General features: G+C 41.6%; 1 protein-coding gene across 7 annotated transcripts in view; it reads right to left on the bottom strand.

Moving 5' to 3' along the window:
- Nucleotides 1-3,710: 3,710 nt before the first annotated feature.
- nalcn (sodium leak channel, non-selective) overlaps nt 3,711-13,783 on the bottom strand; it is a 294,913-nt gene continuing 284,840 nt past the window's right edge. For all 7 annotated transcript variants that reach the window (XM_071341958.1, XM_071341956.1, XM_071341957.1 and 4 more), the window contains 7 exons: nt 11,634-11,766; nt 9,921-10,036; nt 9,537-9,694; nt 9,100-9,250; nt 6,815-6,961; nt 6,461-6,572; nt 3,711-6,218 (listed from right to left, as the gene is read on the bottom strand). In XM_071341958.1, the coding sequence (XP_071198059.1) occupies nt 6,076-6,218; nt 6,461-6,572; nt 6,815-6,961; nt 9,100-9,250; nt 9,537-9,694; nt 9,921-10,036; nt 11,634-11,766 (960 nt within the window). In that variant the 3' untranslated portion in view covers nt 3,711-6,075. The remainder of the gene's footprint in view (nt 6,219-6,460; nt 6,573-6,814; nt 6,962-9,099; nt 9,251-9,536; nt 9,695-9,920; nt 10,037-11,633; nt 11,767-13,783) is intronic.

Raw genomic sequence — 13,783 nt, 5'->3', positions numbered from 1 at the left:
GTGTACATTCAGATAGTTTATTAACATAATAATCAGATTTAGCTTTTTTAACTAGTTTTACACATATATTTATCAATCGCCTAAAAGACTGCCAGCCTGGGCCCGAGTCTGGGAATCTAGCTTTGGCTCAGGCAGCATCTCTGTTGTGTATGAGTTCAGATAGCTCTGGATGGAACCAAGGACAATTATAATTTAATCCTCAGTTTTTTAAAGGGAGCATGTACTGTATATCTACAACACAATTGAAAACATTTGAGAAGTGGTTCAGAGACAACTCTGGGTCAGGTATAGATACAGTACAATCAAAGTCACCAAAATAAAGGTCACAAAAAAGGCCTGTTCATTGAAATGTTTAAAATTCTTCTTGTTGATAAAACGAGGTTTGGATCTAGGCATCTGTATATCCCTGAAACATACAATGGGACAGTGGTCACTAATATCCAAAGCAAATACCCCACTCCCAGCATATTTCTCTGGAATATGTGTAAATATGAGGTCAATCAAAGTTGATTTCGTAGGGTCCTTTAAGTTTGGACGAGTAGGCTTTGTAATCAGCTGGGACAAATTTAGATTAGTACAAAAATCCTTTAAACAGTCAGCATCCTGCGTTCCCCATGCAAGATTAAAATCTCCATCCATCAACACCTCTGGGGTAGTAAAAAATGGCAATTAAATCAGTCAGTTTGTTTAGTACACACTTCTTGGCGGAGGGTGGACGATAGATTCCTAAAACTGTTATTTTTGAGTTTGAAGAGTGAATACTTAAACTGAAGACTTAAAGGCAACAATTGAAATTGTTAAGGACTGGAGGGCGCCTTCAACAGAGACACAGAAAGAAGATTCTTTGTAAAAATAGCAATACCACACAGTCCACAGTCCACAGTCCAGGGTTTTATCAGTTAACCAGGTTTCAGATAAAATACAAATATCAGGGTTTGCCTGAGAGGCCCAGATCTTGACATGATCGATTTTAGATAATACTGTAGAACACGAATGTTAAGATGTAAAAATGTCAAACCTTTTCCGCATTTAAAATCACACCTAGTTTCAATTTAAGTCAGATTACTTTGAGATTTCAGAACAACAGGAGACTTATACCTATTAGGAAAAGAAAACAAAGTAGGAATATCAATGACATTTCTCCGGTGAGCACCATTAGGCATGTCACCACGTTCAGATACAACATGTGGATCTCTCACAGTGACCAAAGAGGAGATAGTAAAAACTGACTTAAATGTAATGCTAATATTGTCCTCACATCATACTGTGATCATACTGTCATCGTTGTTCGGAAAGATAATATAACATAAAAACAACACAAGACAATGTAAGATAACACAACACAGTCATAGTGGATAACCATACGGTCACCATCGGTTAGTTAGACTGCATTTAACCCTGTACCCAACAAAATATGACATGACAAAAAAATACACAACACATCTCTGTCAGGACGACAGCGTTGACTGCATAACACAGGACAGCACAGCACACCAAGGCGCTCGCCACCCGTTTCAATAACTCTGCAGTTGAAACAGCTAGTAGTACACCATCCACCCAGCAGATGGCACTGTCATCTAAGGAAATAGCAGGGAACATGCTACAGTCTATACTGCAGTGTTTGGCTGCAGATGTGTTCTGAAAACCGTTAAAATAGCATCCGCATTCTCAATTATCCCCCTAGCTAACCAAATCAATTGTCTTCTCCCTCAAAACAAGATGCTTACCATCCGGATACATGAAAAGAGATTAGGTGAATAGGGCCCATGAACCAAAACACGCTTGCATCATGAGAAGGAAGTCATGTTGGCCTTCATCCAGATACCTAGTGAAAAGTACCCTAATCTCAAATCAACCCAAAGCCCCCACCATCTAGATTCTAGATGCAAGGCACTTATGGAGATCTGACAGGATTGGATAGGTATCCGTAACATGGCAAATATTCCACCTGTCCTATCAGAGGGCAAGATGGAGCTGCCACCATATTTCTTACACCTATCAAATCCTCTCAGATATACACAAGTACCTAGGGGGGAGATACTAGAGGCTGATTTGGGATTCAGAGGTTAGAGTGCAATGATATATTGGTATACAAAATGCTAGGCTAAGAAAGCTGAATAATGGATTGATTGATTTTATTAGATTAATGCTAAAAAAAAACATTTTTAAAAGCTCATCCTGTGCGTCTGCCGGCAGGCTCGGACAATAGCAATGATAGGAGCATGCTGCGTGAATGGACAATGAAACATAGCCGTGGGATTTAGGGGTGCTGAGGGCGCTGCAGGACGCCCTGATAAATAAACGTTTAAAAAAATCTTTGTTTCACTGAACATGCCATACAAATAAAGGCATTTTAATTCATATGAAGAGTGCCTTACTCCTCCTTTCTATGTGATGATCAATTTACCCCTTTTACCAAAGAGCACATTCTATCTACAAAGACCTACTGTCTACCCTAGCAGTGCTGCCCCTTCCTAATTTGTTATATAAGAAACTTCATAAAGTGAAGGTAATAATGGCACTGAGCGTACAAAACATTCATATTGAATTGCAACCCCTTTTACCCTAAGAACAGCCTCAATTTGTCAGGGCATGGACTATAAGATGCCACAAGTGTTCCACAGGGATGCTGGCCCATTGTGACTCCAATGCTTCCCACAGTTGTGTCGAATTGGCTGGATGTCCTTTGGGTGGTGGACCATTCTTGATTACACACAGGAAACTGTTGAGTGTGAAAAACCCAGCCGTGTTGCAGTTCTTGACACACTCAAACCGGTGAGCTTGGCACCTACTACTTTGGATTTTAAATTATACAAAATGCAGAATGTCAGCTTTAATTTTAGGGTATTTTCATCCATATTGGGTTAGCAGTTTAGAAATTACAACACTTTTTGTGCATATTCCTCCCATTTCAGGCAACCAAAAGTATTGGGCCAAAATCACATATCTGTATTAAAGTAGTGAAAAGTTTAGTATTTGGTCCCATATTCCTAGCACGCAATGATTACATCAAGTTTGTGACTCTACAAACATGATGGATGCATTTGCTGTTTGTTTTGGTTGTGTTTCATATTATTTTGTGCCCAATAGAAATGAATGGTAAATATGTATTGTGTCATTTTGGAGTCACAGGAATAGAATATGTTTCTACACTTCTACATTAATATGGATGCTATCATGGTTATAGATGATCCTGAATTAATCGTCAATAATGATGTTTGAGAAAGCTACAGAAGCACAAATATCATACCCCCCCCCAAAAAAAAATATTGAAAAATATTATTATTTACAAATAATGATTATTTGTATATTATTTCCAAAATGACACAATACATTATTTACCATTCAATTCTGGTGGGTAAGAGCGTTGGGCCAGTAACCGAAAGGTTGCTGGATCGAATCCCCCGAGCTGACAAGGTAAAAATATGTCGTTCTGCCCCTGAGCAAGGCTGTCAACCCACTGTTCCCCGGGCGCCAATGACGTGGATGTCGATTATGGCAGCCCCCCCGCACCTCTCTGATTCAAAGGGGTTGGGTTAAATGCGAAAAACACATTTTAGTTGAATGCATTCAGTTGTACAACTGACTAGGTATCCCCCTTTTCTATGTACATAAAGTGCTGTCATTTCTAAACGGTTCACCCGATATGGATGATTTGTATCATTTCAAATCCAAAGTGCTGGAGTAGAGAGCCAAAACAACAAAACATGTCACTGTCCCAATACTTTTGGAGCTCACTGTTGGTGCCAAAAGGCCTTTATTTGAAATTATGCAATACTGTACAAACAAACCAAAATGGATTTATATGCTATAGTTTATAAAATATATCAGATATTTTTGCCCACACAATTCCACACATAAATGAATTGAATCTGAAAGAACATTCACACTCATGTACCAACATATTTCCTTTCACCCTTTAATTATAACTGTTTTTATTTGGATTGTTCTACTACAGAACAAGAAACCAGGATTCGAATAGAATTAAGTGGTTATAAGCAAACTGACAGTAAGTGTACAATGAAACACTGGAGACTGGGAGAGACACAGGCACAATTAACAAAGACAACAGGGGAATCACAATGAATTATAGCTATAAAGTTCAAGCATTTCAATCATCATATTTCATGAATTAAAGTTATAGCAACAAAATACAATTAATATGTATCCATTGTTTTGGTGTGGTATTGTATAGCTATATTGTAATAAAATAATCTCTCAAGACGATATAATAGCAAGATGACACAATGTCCTGTAGCTTGTAGACTTGATCATTTATATGACTCTCATTTTGTATTTCCCGATAAACACTCCCTGACATTCACAACTAAAAGGACAGTGATGCTAATCAAAGGTTGTTGTGACAGGGTACCACAGAGGTTCTGTTTAATGGACACTATAAAAACTCCCTGCATAGAAAAACATCAACGTGGAAAAGTACAGATGTCAATGGGACTCTAAAATCAGTGGTTCCAAAACTTTGCATTGAGGCATTGACCCTTTTTGATGTTCTTGTGAGCCACCAAACCAGGGGAGAACGACTGCCCCCTCACATTGAAGCCACAAAGTTCAAGGCCGACCGCGATACTGCAGGCATTGTTTGCAGAAAACAGGATCTCCACTTACAGTGAATGGGAAAAGTGCAATCTTTGTGAAGACAATCATGGTACCAACAATTGCTTCTATTACACCAGATGTGTGTCCTTGAACCAATTGTTTTTAAAATCGCACACAGAAGAAGTTATAAGGACAAATGACCCCCACGATGAAATCGGGAGGGGAGGAGGGAATCTGGATCTGTCTCCGTCTGTTAGTATGTTTGTTACACGCAAACAGCACTGGCTAGATTTGGACAAAATTTATTGAATGACGCGTCTTGCCATAGAGATCAGTAATTTACAAAATTACACTGATTGGCCAGATGGTGGCACTATAACAAGCAATTGAAAATGCCATCTTTGAATGGTCACACCGCTAACCCCATTTGACCTAAAGTCATGAAATTCGGGACATAGGTCCCTCTCCTCACAAGGAAAACATTTGCCTCAGGGAGCCATAAGGTCTGCCGTGACGGATTTTCCTCAATTTAGAATTTTGTGAGAAAAAACATAAAACGCTACTCCTCTGGCACCGAATGACAGATCTGCACGAAACTTGATCTTAAAACGCTACTCCTCTAGCTTACCCATACAATTATCAGACACCACTGGCCCGAATTTGACTAAACTTGGGTGAATGATGCGTCTTGCTACATAGATACGTAATTTCCAAAATTACACTGATTGGCCAAAGGGTGCACTATAGTAATCAACTGTACGTGCATTAGTCACACACAAAATCTCAGATACCACTTGCCCGATTTTGATGAAACTTGGGTGAATGATGAGTCTTGCCATACAGATCCATCATTTACAAAATTACACGGATTGGCCCAAGGGGGACGCTGCATCATTCGTGGGGGACGACATGTTTATTGTTGCCTCGATTTAGTTGCAAATTGCAGCCTGCAGTACCCCGGTCGGACTTTAACCTGAGATACTCAATGAGAGGGGGAAGCACTGAGCTAGCCTGCAATGTCACTTCCGGGAGTAGCTCAAACTGCGTATGTTATGTCTTCTTTAGACGCCATCTTAACTGACTTGTTTGGCTTCAAATGGGCTATTGAGTCTTCACATAGGAATGAATGGTGTCATGGGATTGGCTTTGTACATTCATATACAGCCTTTAAACCAAACAACTAAAACGGTGTTTCTAACAATCAACGTTCTTGAAATGGCCTTAACTGCAAACCAAGAGACATTTTCCTGTGTCCACAAGCCGCCATTTTGAGAAAAAAAAATGATCCTAACGTCCCACAGATGTAAGATGGCTGCTGATGGAGAGACTTGTGAGGAGGATGTCCACGCTGTCACTTCCCCGATCAGTCAAGTATGAATGGGATATGCTTGAAAAATCGTTTCAAGAAAAATTTCAACCACCAGAGTACTGTATTGACACCGAGTGCTCTGAGCTATAGTTGTCTATCCTAGTTCTCGTTCGATATGTGAGCGTGGTTGAATCTTCTGAGTTTCCCCTTTAAATATCTATGAGGTCATCACCACTCTCGTCACTCTCAACGGTCAGCTGACGCGTCCACCATTTCTTGACCTCTGACCCCGAGGAGGCTTCGTCACTCACAGGGTTCATCTTACACACCATGGACTTGACACTGGTACGACCTGGACAGATAGAGAAAGAAGAGATTTGGCTCATGGAAAAACAATATGCGAGAATCTGTTGGCATACAGCATTGCTCGAATGTTATTTTTTCTAGATTCCTAGGCTTTAGTCACGCAGATGACATGGTTCGACACACATTGACAATGGTCAGTCACATTGGTTTCATGAGCACGGAGTTCATCTTTGTTGACACTGCACGCACACACACACATGAGCGCACACACACACACACGTGACTGACCTGCAGGTAGTCTCCACTGTCCCAGTTTCCTCTGAGGGCGTTCTGAGGAGTCCTGCCTGTATCCCCCACGGTCTGACAGAGTAGGACTCAGCAGCTGTTGGAGACCACTCAACTACAGGTAGGTAGGTGTAGAAAAGTTTTATAGTACATGTATGAACCATTGTATAATTTCCTGTTAAGAGCATTCACCCCAAAAATTGTACTGCAAGTTTCTTACCTGGCATAAGTGTACCTACTACAGACTGTACAGAAAACCTTCCCATAGAAACTCTACCATCTTATCCATCTTGCTGGTGTGAGGTGTGTGGTTCAATTAATGTTTGTGTGTGTGGGTGTGTGCGCGCGCGTGTGTACCTCTGGCTGTGTTGAATGGTCCTGGTTAGCATTGATGTCCTCACTAGGCAGGGTGGTCTGTATGCTGGGGGGGTTGAGGAAGCGACTGAGCTCCTGCTGCTGGCTCTCTCTCAGGCTATGGATGATGCTGCATGACTGCTGCTGCTTCTGTAGCAGGAGAGACCGGGAGAGTGAGTCCTCAAAGGACACTATGCAGCATAGAACAAAGCACAAAAACGATGGAGCAGTCTATACAAACATGACTTCTGTGTATTCTGTCGGGGAAGTGACAGGGGAGTGGGTCCTCACAAAACTAAACAGAACAATTGGTTGTCTCAACATACAAAACTACACAATTGGCAGTTCCTTCAAGCATGACTGTTGCTGTTACTGTAGGAGAGAGAGTGCAGTGGGTCCTCACACACTGCTACTGTGCACAGCAGACTGTTTTGTTAAGCAGCGGGTCCTCACAAAACACCTTACAGCACAAATCAGTAAGTCCACAAGAACAATCAACCCCCCCTGGTGTGTGTTTGTGTGTGTATATACAGTTGAAGTCGGAAGTTTACATACACCTTAGCCAAATACATTTAAACTCAGTTTTTCACAATTCCTGACATTTAATCCTAGTAAAAATTCCCTGTCTTAGGTCAGTTAGGATCACCACTTTATTTTAAGAATGTGAAATGTCAGAATAATAGTAGAGAATGATTTATTTGAGCTTTTATTTCTTTCATCACATTCCCAGTGGGTCAAACGTTTACATACACTCAATTAGTATTTGGTAGCATTGCCTTTACATTGTTTAACTTGGGTCAAACGTTTTGGGTAGTCTTCCACAAGCTTCCCACAATAAGTTGGGTGAATTTTGGCCCATTCCTCCTGACAGAGCTGTTGTAACTGAGTCAGGTTTGTAGGCCTCCTTGCTCGCAAACGCTTTTTTAGTTCTGTCCACAAATTTTCTATAAGAATTGAGGTTAGGACTGATGGCCACTCCAATACCTTGACTTTGTTGTCCTTAAGCCATTTTGCCACAACTTTGGAAGTATGCTTGGTGTCATTGTCCATTTGGAAGACCCATTTGCGACCAAGCTTTAACTTCCTGACTGATGTCTTGAGATGTTGCTTCAATATATCCTCAGAATTTTCCTACCTCATGATGCCATCTATTTTGTGAAGTGCACCAGTCCCTCCTGCAACAAAGCACACCCACAACATGATGCTGCCACCCCCGTGCTTCACGGTTTGGATGGTGTTCTTCGGCTTGCAAGTCTCCCCCTTTTTTCTCCAAACATAACGATGGTCATTATGGCCAACAGTTCTATTTTTGTTTCATCAGACCAGAGGACATTTCTCCAAAAAGTACGATCTTTGTCCCCATGTGCAGTTGCAAACTAGTCTGGCTTTTCTATGGCGGTTTTGGAGCAGTGGCTTCTTCCTTGCTGAGTGGCCTTTCAGGTTATGTCGATATAGGACTGGTTTTACTGTGGATATAGATACTTTTGTATCTGTTTCGTCCAGCATCTTCACAAGGTCCTTTGCTGTTGTTCTGGGATTGATTTGCACTTTTCACACAAAAGTACGTTCATCTCTAGGAGACAAAACACGTCTCCTTTCTGAGCGGTATTACGCCTGGAAATTGCTCCCAATGATGAACCAGATTTGTGGAGGTCTACAATTTTTTTTCTGAGGTCTTGGCTGATTTCCTTTGATTTTCCCATGATGTCAAGCAAAGAGGCACTGAGTTTGAAGGTAGGCCTTGAAATACATCCACAGGTACACCTCCAATTCACTCAAATTATGTCAATTAGCCTATCAGAAGCTGCTGAAGCCATGACATAATTTTCTGGAATTTTCCAAGCTGTTTAAAGGCACAGTCAACTTAGTGTATGTAAACTTCTGACCTACTGGATTTGTGATACAGTGAATTATAAGTGAAATAATCTGTCTGTAAAAAATTATAATATATACTGTATATACACAGTACGAGTCAAACGTTTGGACACACCTCCTCATTCCAGGGTTTTTCTTTATTTTTACTATTTTCTACATTGTAGAATAATAGTGAAGACATTAAAACTATGAAATAACACATATGGAATCATATAGTAACCAAAAAAGTGTTACTACATGATCCACCACCCAAAGCACATCCAGCCAACTGGACACAACTGTGGAAAGCATTGGAGTCAACATGGGCCAGCATCCCTGTGGAATGCCCCGACGAATTGAGGCTGTGCTTCAGGCAAACGGAGTGGGGGTGCAAGTCAATGAAGTATGGTGTTCTTAATGTTTGGGCCTCTTACAGCACGGATGCGTTTGAGGCACTTCTTGAGCCACATGCGTATGGTCTGCTTGGCCACCTCTTCTTCTATGGTGTACTCCAGCTGCTCTCTAGCCAGCAGCTCCTCCAGCTGTAGAGACTTCCTGATATCCACTGAGCGGTACGACAACATACTGCAGAAACACAGGGGGCACATGGCAGAGAAAGAATGGTAGAAGATTGAATAGATGAGCACTCTATACGTTACTGTGGCCTAAAATACATCCTAGTAAACGACAACTATATCATGTTTTACAACGACTAAATAGGTCTACAGAACAATATGAAAACACACTGAGGGAAACAATACAGCCCCCCCCACACACAAAAAAAAACTATATTAGGATTAAGCATGTGTGCTTAGTGTTGTCACCTGTGCACGTTGTGGAAAGTGTGTCTATGTGTGCGTGCTGTTGTCACCTGAGCACGTCGTGGAAGGTGACGTCCCCTCCGTTGTGCAGCCTCTCCATCTCATAGCACATGTGTTTGAACAGCAGCTTGTCCTTATCCAGGTCTACCTCTAGCCTGCCCCTCAGCAGACGCAGCAGGAACTTCACCCGCGATGTTGGGATCACTCCCTGAGAGAGAGTGGATAAAGGTCACCCCACCTGTCCAGACTTTTCTCTCCCTCCCTCCGTCCCTCCGGCTCTTCTCCACTTCCAACCCTTGCGTCTCCACATGGTTCCTTCCCTATCATATCAGTTGGTTTCTCCCGCTCTATCTCTCCTTTCTCTCACTCTCCCGCCATCCATCTCTCCAGCTTTCCTCCACCTCCCCACAAGGTTCCCCCTCTCTCTCTCTCACCTCTCTCTTGTCATCCACATTGTTCCAGATAATCTGAAAGTGTCGGAGGTCGTTGTAGCTCAGTAGCTGGTCCTCCTCAGTGGAGTAGAAGAGAGAGAAGTTCTCCACGATGATGGCTGCAAAACACACACATTTCTGGGGTTATCTCACCTGTCTGAACATTTCAATGTAGTATACTTACATCCAGCAGATATGTCTGGGACACAACAATGACATCTCATGCAATAGTTATTTACATCTAGAATTTGCTACCATACTGCCTTTTACGGCTTAAAAACTAAAGAGATGGCTCCAGTTATGTTTTCTGACTTTGATTTATCACCTTTGTTACAGGATTTGGCTTATCCATTTATATTTCGAAGTTGGACGCTAGCACGTGGGGCGCACTGACTGGTGTCACCTCGTTAGTCAGTATATATTATACCTGTTCTGGTTGGTCATCTCGTTAGTGGAAAGATGCTTTACCTGTGCTGGCCCAGGTGCTATTTAAGAGTGGCTGGCTCAGTGCTCCAGTGGTCTTGAGAAACGTGGAGAGTTAACACCTTTAGTTGGCTCTCCAAATTGGATTTCTAGACCAACAATCCTTTATCTGATCTTCCCTGTTTTTGTTTTGTTCCACTTTTTGGTTTGCTTCCTGTCTAAGTTTGGTGTGTTTTTTTCTTTTGTTTGCCTCTTTTTGGGCAAATTTTAGTGGGTGCTCTTTTAGGTCCCAGTTGCTGCTAGTCAACTTTCAGTGGACACCCCCATGAGTGTCTTTCAGCACCCCTCTTAAAACCCATTTTGGTTATTGACAGCACCCCTCTTAAAACCCATTTTGGTTATTGTCAGCACCCCTCTTAAAACTAATTTTGGTTATTGTCAGTGACCCTTTGTTAGTTCTCTAGCATCAATTCTTGTTTTTTCTTTCTGGGGAACAACACCTTTCATGGCATATTCTCCAACTAGCATTGGAGTGGTCGAAGAACCATACGTGGGCTTCGCTAATGGCACCTGCAATTACATGTTTATAGCCTTCAGTAAATGGATTGTGGATGATAGGTGACTGGTGAAATGTTATACATAGTCATTTCCCTACAACACTAACAGCATCAAGCACTATAGGCATCTAAGGGACAAGTTGCTCTATCAGACACAGTCCATAAAACCACAACGATATATATATATATATATAATATATATATATATATATATATATATATATATATATATATATATATATATATATATACTGTATATATATATATATATATATATATATATATATATATATATATATATATATATATGCCAGATCATATTCAGGGGGAGATGGATAGCTAGAGTTGATGTTGGCTCACTTCCTAAACTCCCCTGAAATTCATTTAGACTGTGCCAATGTCCTTACTCACACACACACACACACAGACACACAGGTGGACCCAGATTTCTGCATGGCAAGGTTTGATGATGAGGTCAGGAATAACAGTGCTAAACTGTCACGGGGAGAGATTAAACCGCTTATTGTGCTTCATGAGACAGTCACACGCGTGCGTCTCGTACCACAGGAAATGAAATATGGGCCTGAACGATGATACAGGAAATTGTCCTCGCGTGAGTGGCTTACGCACACGCACGCTCACACACGCACGCTCGCACACACACCCCATGTGGAAAAGCTTCATTCAAATGTTATAAAGTCAAGCTTATATGATTAGGGCACACACACACACTTACCCACGAGGAGGTTGAGCATGATGTAAGCAATGATGACATAGAAGGAGCAAAAGTAGATGAGTGCCCCTGCGTAGTTCCCACAGTCCGTCTCCCAGTAGCGATGCTTATCGGGGGTGCAGAACGGAGGCTGCACCTGAGGGGAACATCCCAAACACGGTGTTATCAACATGAGGCCCCACACTACAACGTGAACCCACAGAAAGAATTTAAATATATTTAATTATCTAATTACGCTGGGGGCCAACGTTGTGAAAATGTATGCACGCAAGTCGCTTTGGATAACACTGTCTGCTAAATGGCATGTGTTATTATATTTACTGAACAAAAAATATAAACGCAACATGTAAAGTGTTGGTCCCATGTTGGTCTCATGAGCTGGAATAAAAGGTGACCGAACTTATACTCACAAAAACCTTATTTCTCTCAACTTTTGTGCACACATTTCTTTACATCCCTGTTAGTGAGAATTTCTCATTTGACAAGATAATCCATCCACCTGACAAGTGTTGCATATCAACAAGCATGATCATTACACAAGCGCACCTTGTGCCGTGGACAATAAAAGGCCAGTCTAAAATGTGCAGTTTTGTCACACAACACATCGTCTGAGACCAGCCACCCGGACAGCTGATGAAACTGTGGGTTTGCACAACCGAAGAATTTCTGCACAAACTGTCATGAACCTTCTCCGGGAAGCTCATCTGCATGCTCGTCGTCCTCAACAGGGTCTTGACCTGACTGCAGTTCAGCGTCGTAAAACAAACTTCAGTGGGCAAATGCTCACCTTCAATGTCTACTGGCACGCCGGAGAAGTGTGCTCTTCATGTACACTACCGTTTAAAAATTTGGGGTCACTTAGAAATGTCCTTGTTTTTTAAAGAAAAGCTATTTTTTCCCCATTAAAATAACATCAAATTGATCAGAAATACAGTGTGGACCTTGTTAATGTTTTAAATGACAATTGTAGCTGGAAACCATCACTCCTGTGTTCCAATGGCACGTTATGTTAGCTAATCCAAGTTTATAATTTTAAAAGGATAATTGATCATTAGAAAACCCTTTTGCGATTATGTTAGCTCAGCTGAAAACTGTTGTCCTGATTAAAGAAGCAATAAAACTATTCTTGTTCTGAGAAATGAAGGCTATTCCATGCGAGCAATTGCCAAGAAACTGAAGATCTTGTACAACACTGTGTATTACACCCTTCACAGAACAGCGGGGACTGGGAGACTACTCGGGATTGAGGGAAAGATGAACGGAGCAAAGTACAGAGAGACCCTTGATGAAAACCTGCTTTAGAGCGCTCAGGACCTCAGACTGGGGTGAAGGTTCACCTTCCAAATGGACAATGACCCTAAGCACACAGCTAAGACAATACAGTAGTGGCTTAGGGACAAGTCTCTGAATGTCCTTGAGTGGCCCAGCCAGAGCCCGGACTTGAACCCGATCGAACATCTCTGGAGAGACCTGAAAATAGCTGTGCAGCGACCTTCACCATCCAACCTGACAGAGCTTGAGACGGTCTGCTGAGAAGAATGGGAGAAATTCCCCAAATACAGGTGTGCAAGCTTGTAGCGCCATACCCTAGAAGACTTGAGGCTGTAATCGCTGCCGAAGGTACTGAAGGTTCAAGTACTGAGTAAAAGGGTCTGAATTCTTATGAAATGTGGTATTTCAGTTTTGTATTTTTTTATCAATTAGCAAACATTTCTAAAACCTGTTTTTGCTTTGTCATTATGGGGCATTGTGGGGCATTGATGGGAATGTATTTTTTAAATCAATTTTAGAATAAGGCTGTAGTGTATCAAAATGTGGAAAAAGTCAAGGGGTCTGAATACTTTCTGAATGCACTGTATATACAATTTAAAATATTACATGACATTTCATCTCGCCAGCCGTGCTGCCCTGTTCTGAGCCAATTGTAATTTTCAGAGGTCCCTCTTTGTGCCACCTGACCACACAACTGAAGAGTAGTCCAGGTGAGACAAAACTAGGGCCTGTAGGTCCTGCCTTGGTGATATTGCTGTTAAAAAGGTAGAGCAGCACTTTATTATGGTAAGACTTCTCACCACCTTAGCTACTGTTATATCAAAATTTTTTGACCATGACAGTTTAAAATCCAGGGTTACTCCAAGCAGTTTAGTCACCTC

This window comes from Salvelinus alpinus, chromosome 14 (genome assembly GCF_045679555.1).
Source record: "Salvelinus alpinus chromosome 14, SLU_Salpinus.1, whole genome shotgun sequence".
In the NCBI taxonomy this organism is placed as follows: Eukaryota; Metazoa; Chordata; class Actinopteri; order Salmoniformes; family Salmonidae; genus Salvelinus; species Salvelinus alpinus.
Note: the sequence above shows the minus strand (reverse complement) of the source record. Positions and strands in the feature narration are given on the sequence as shown.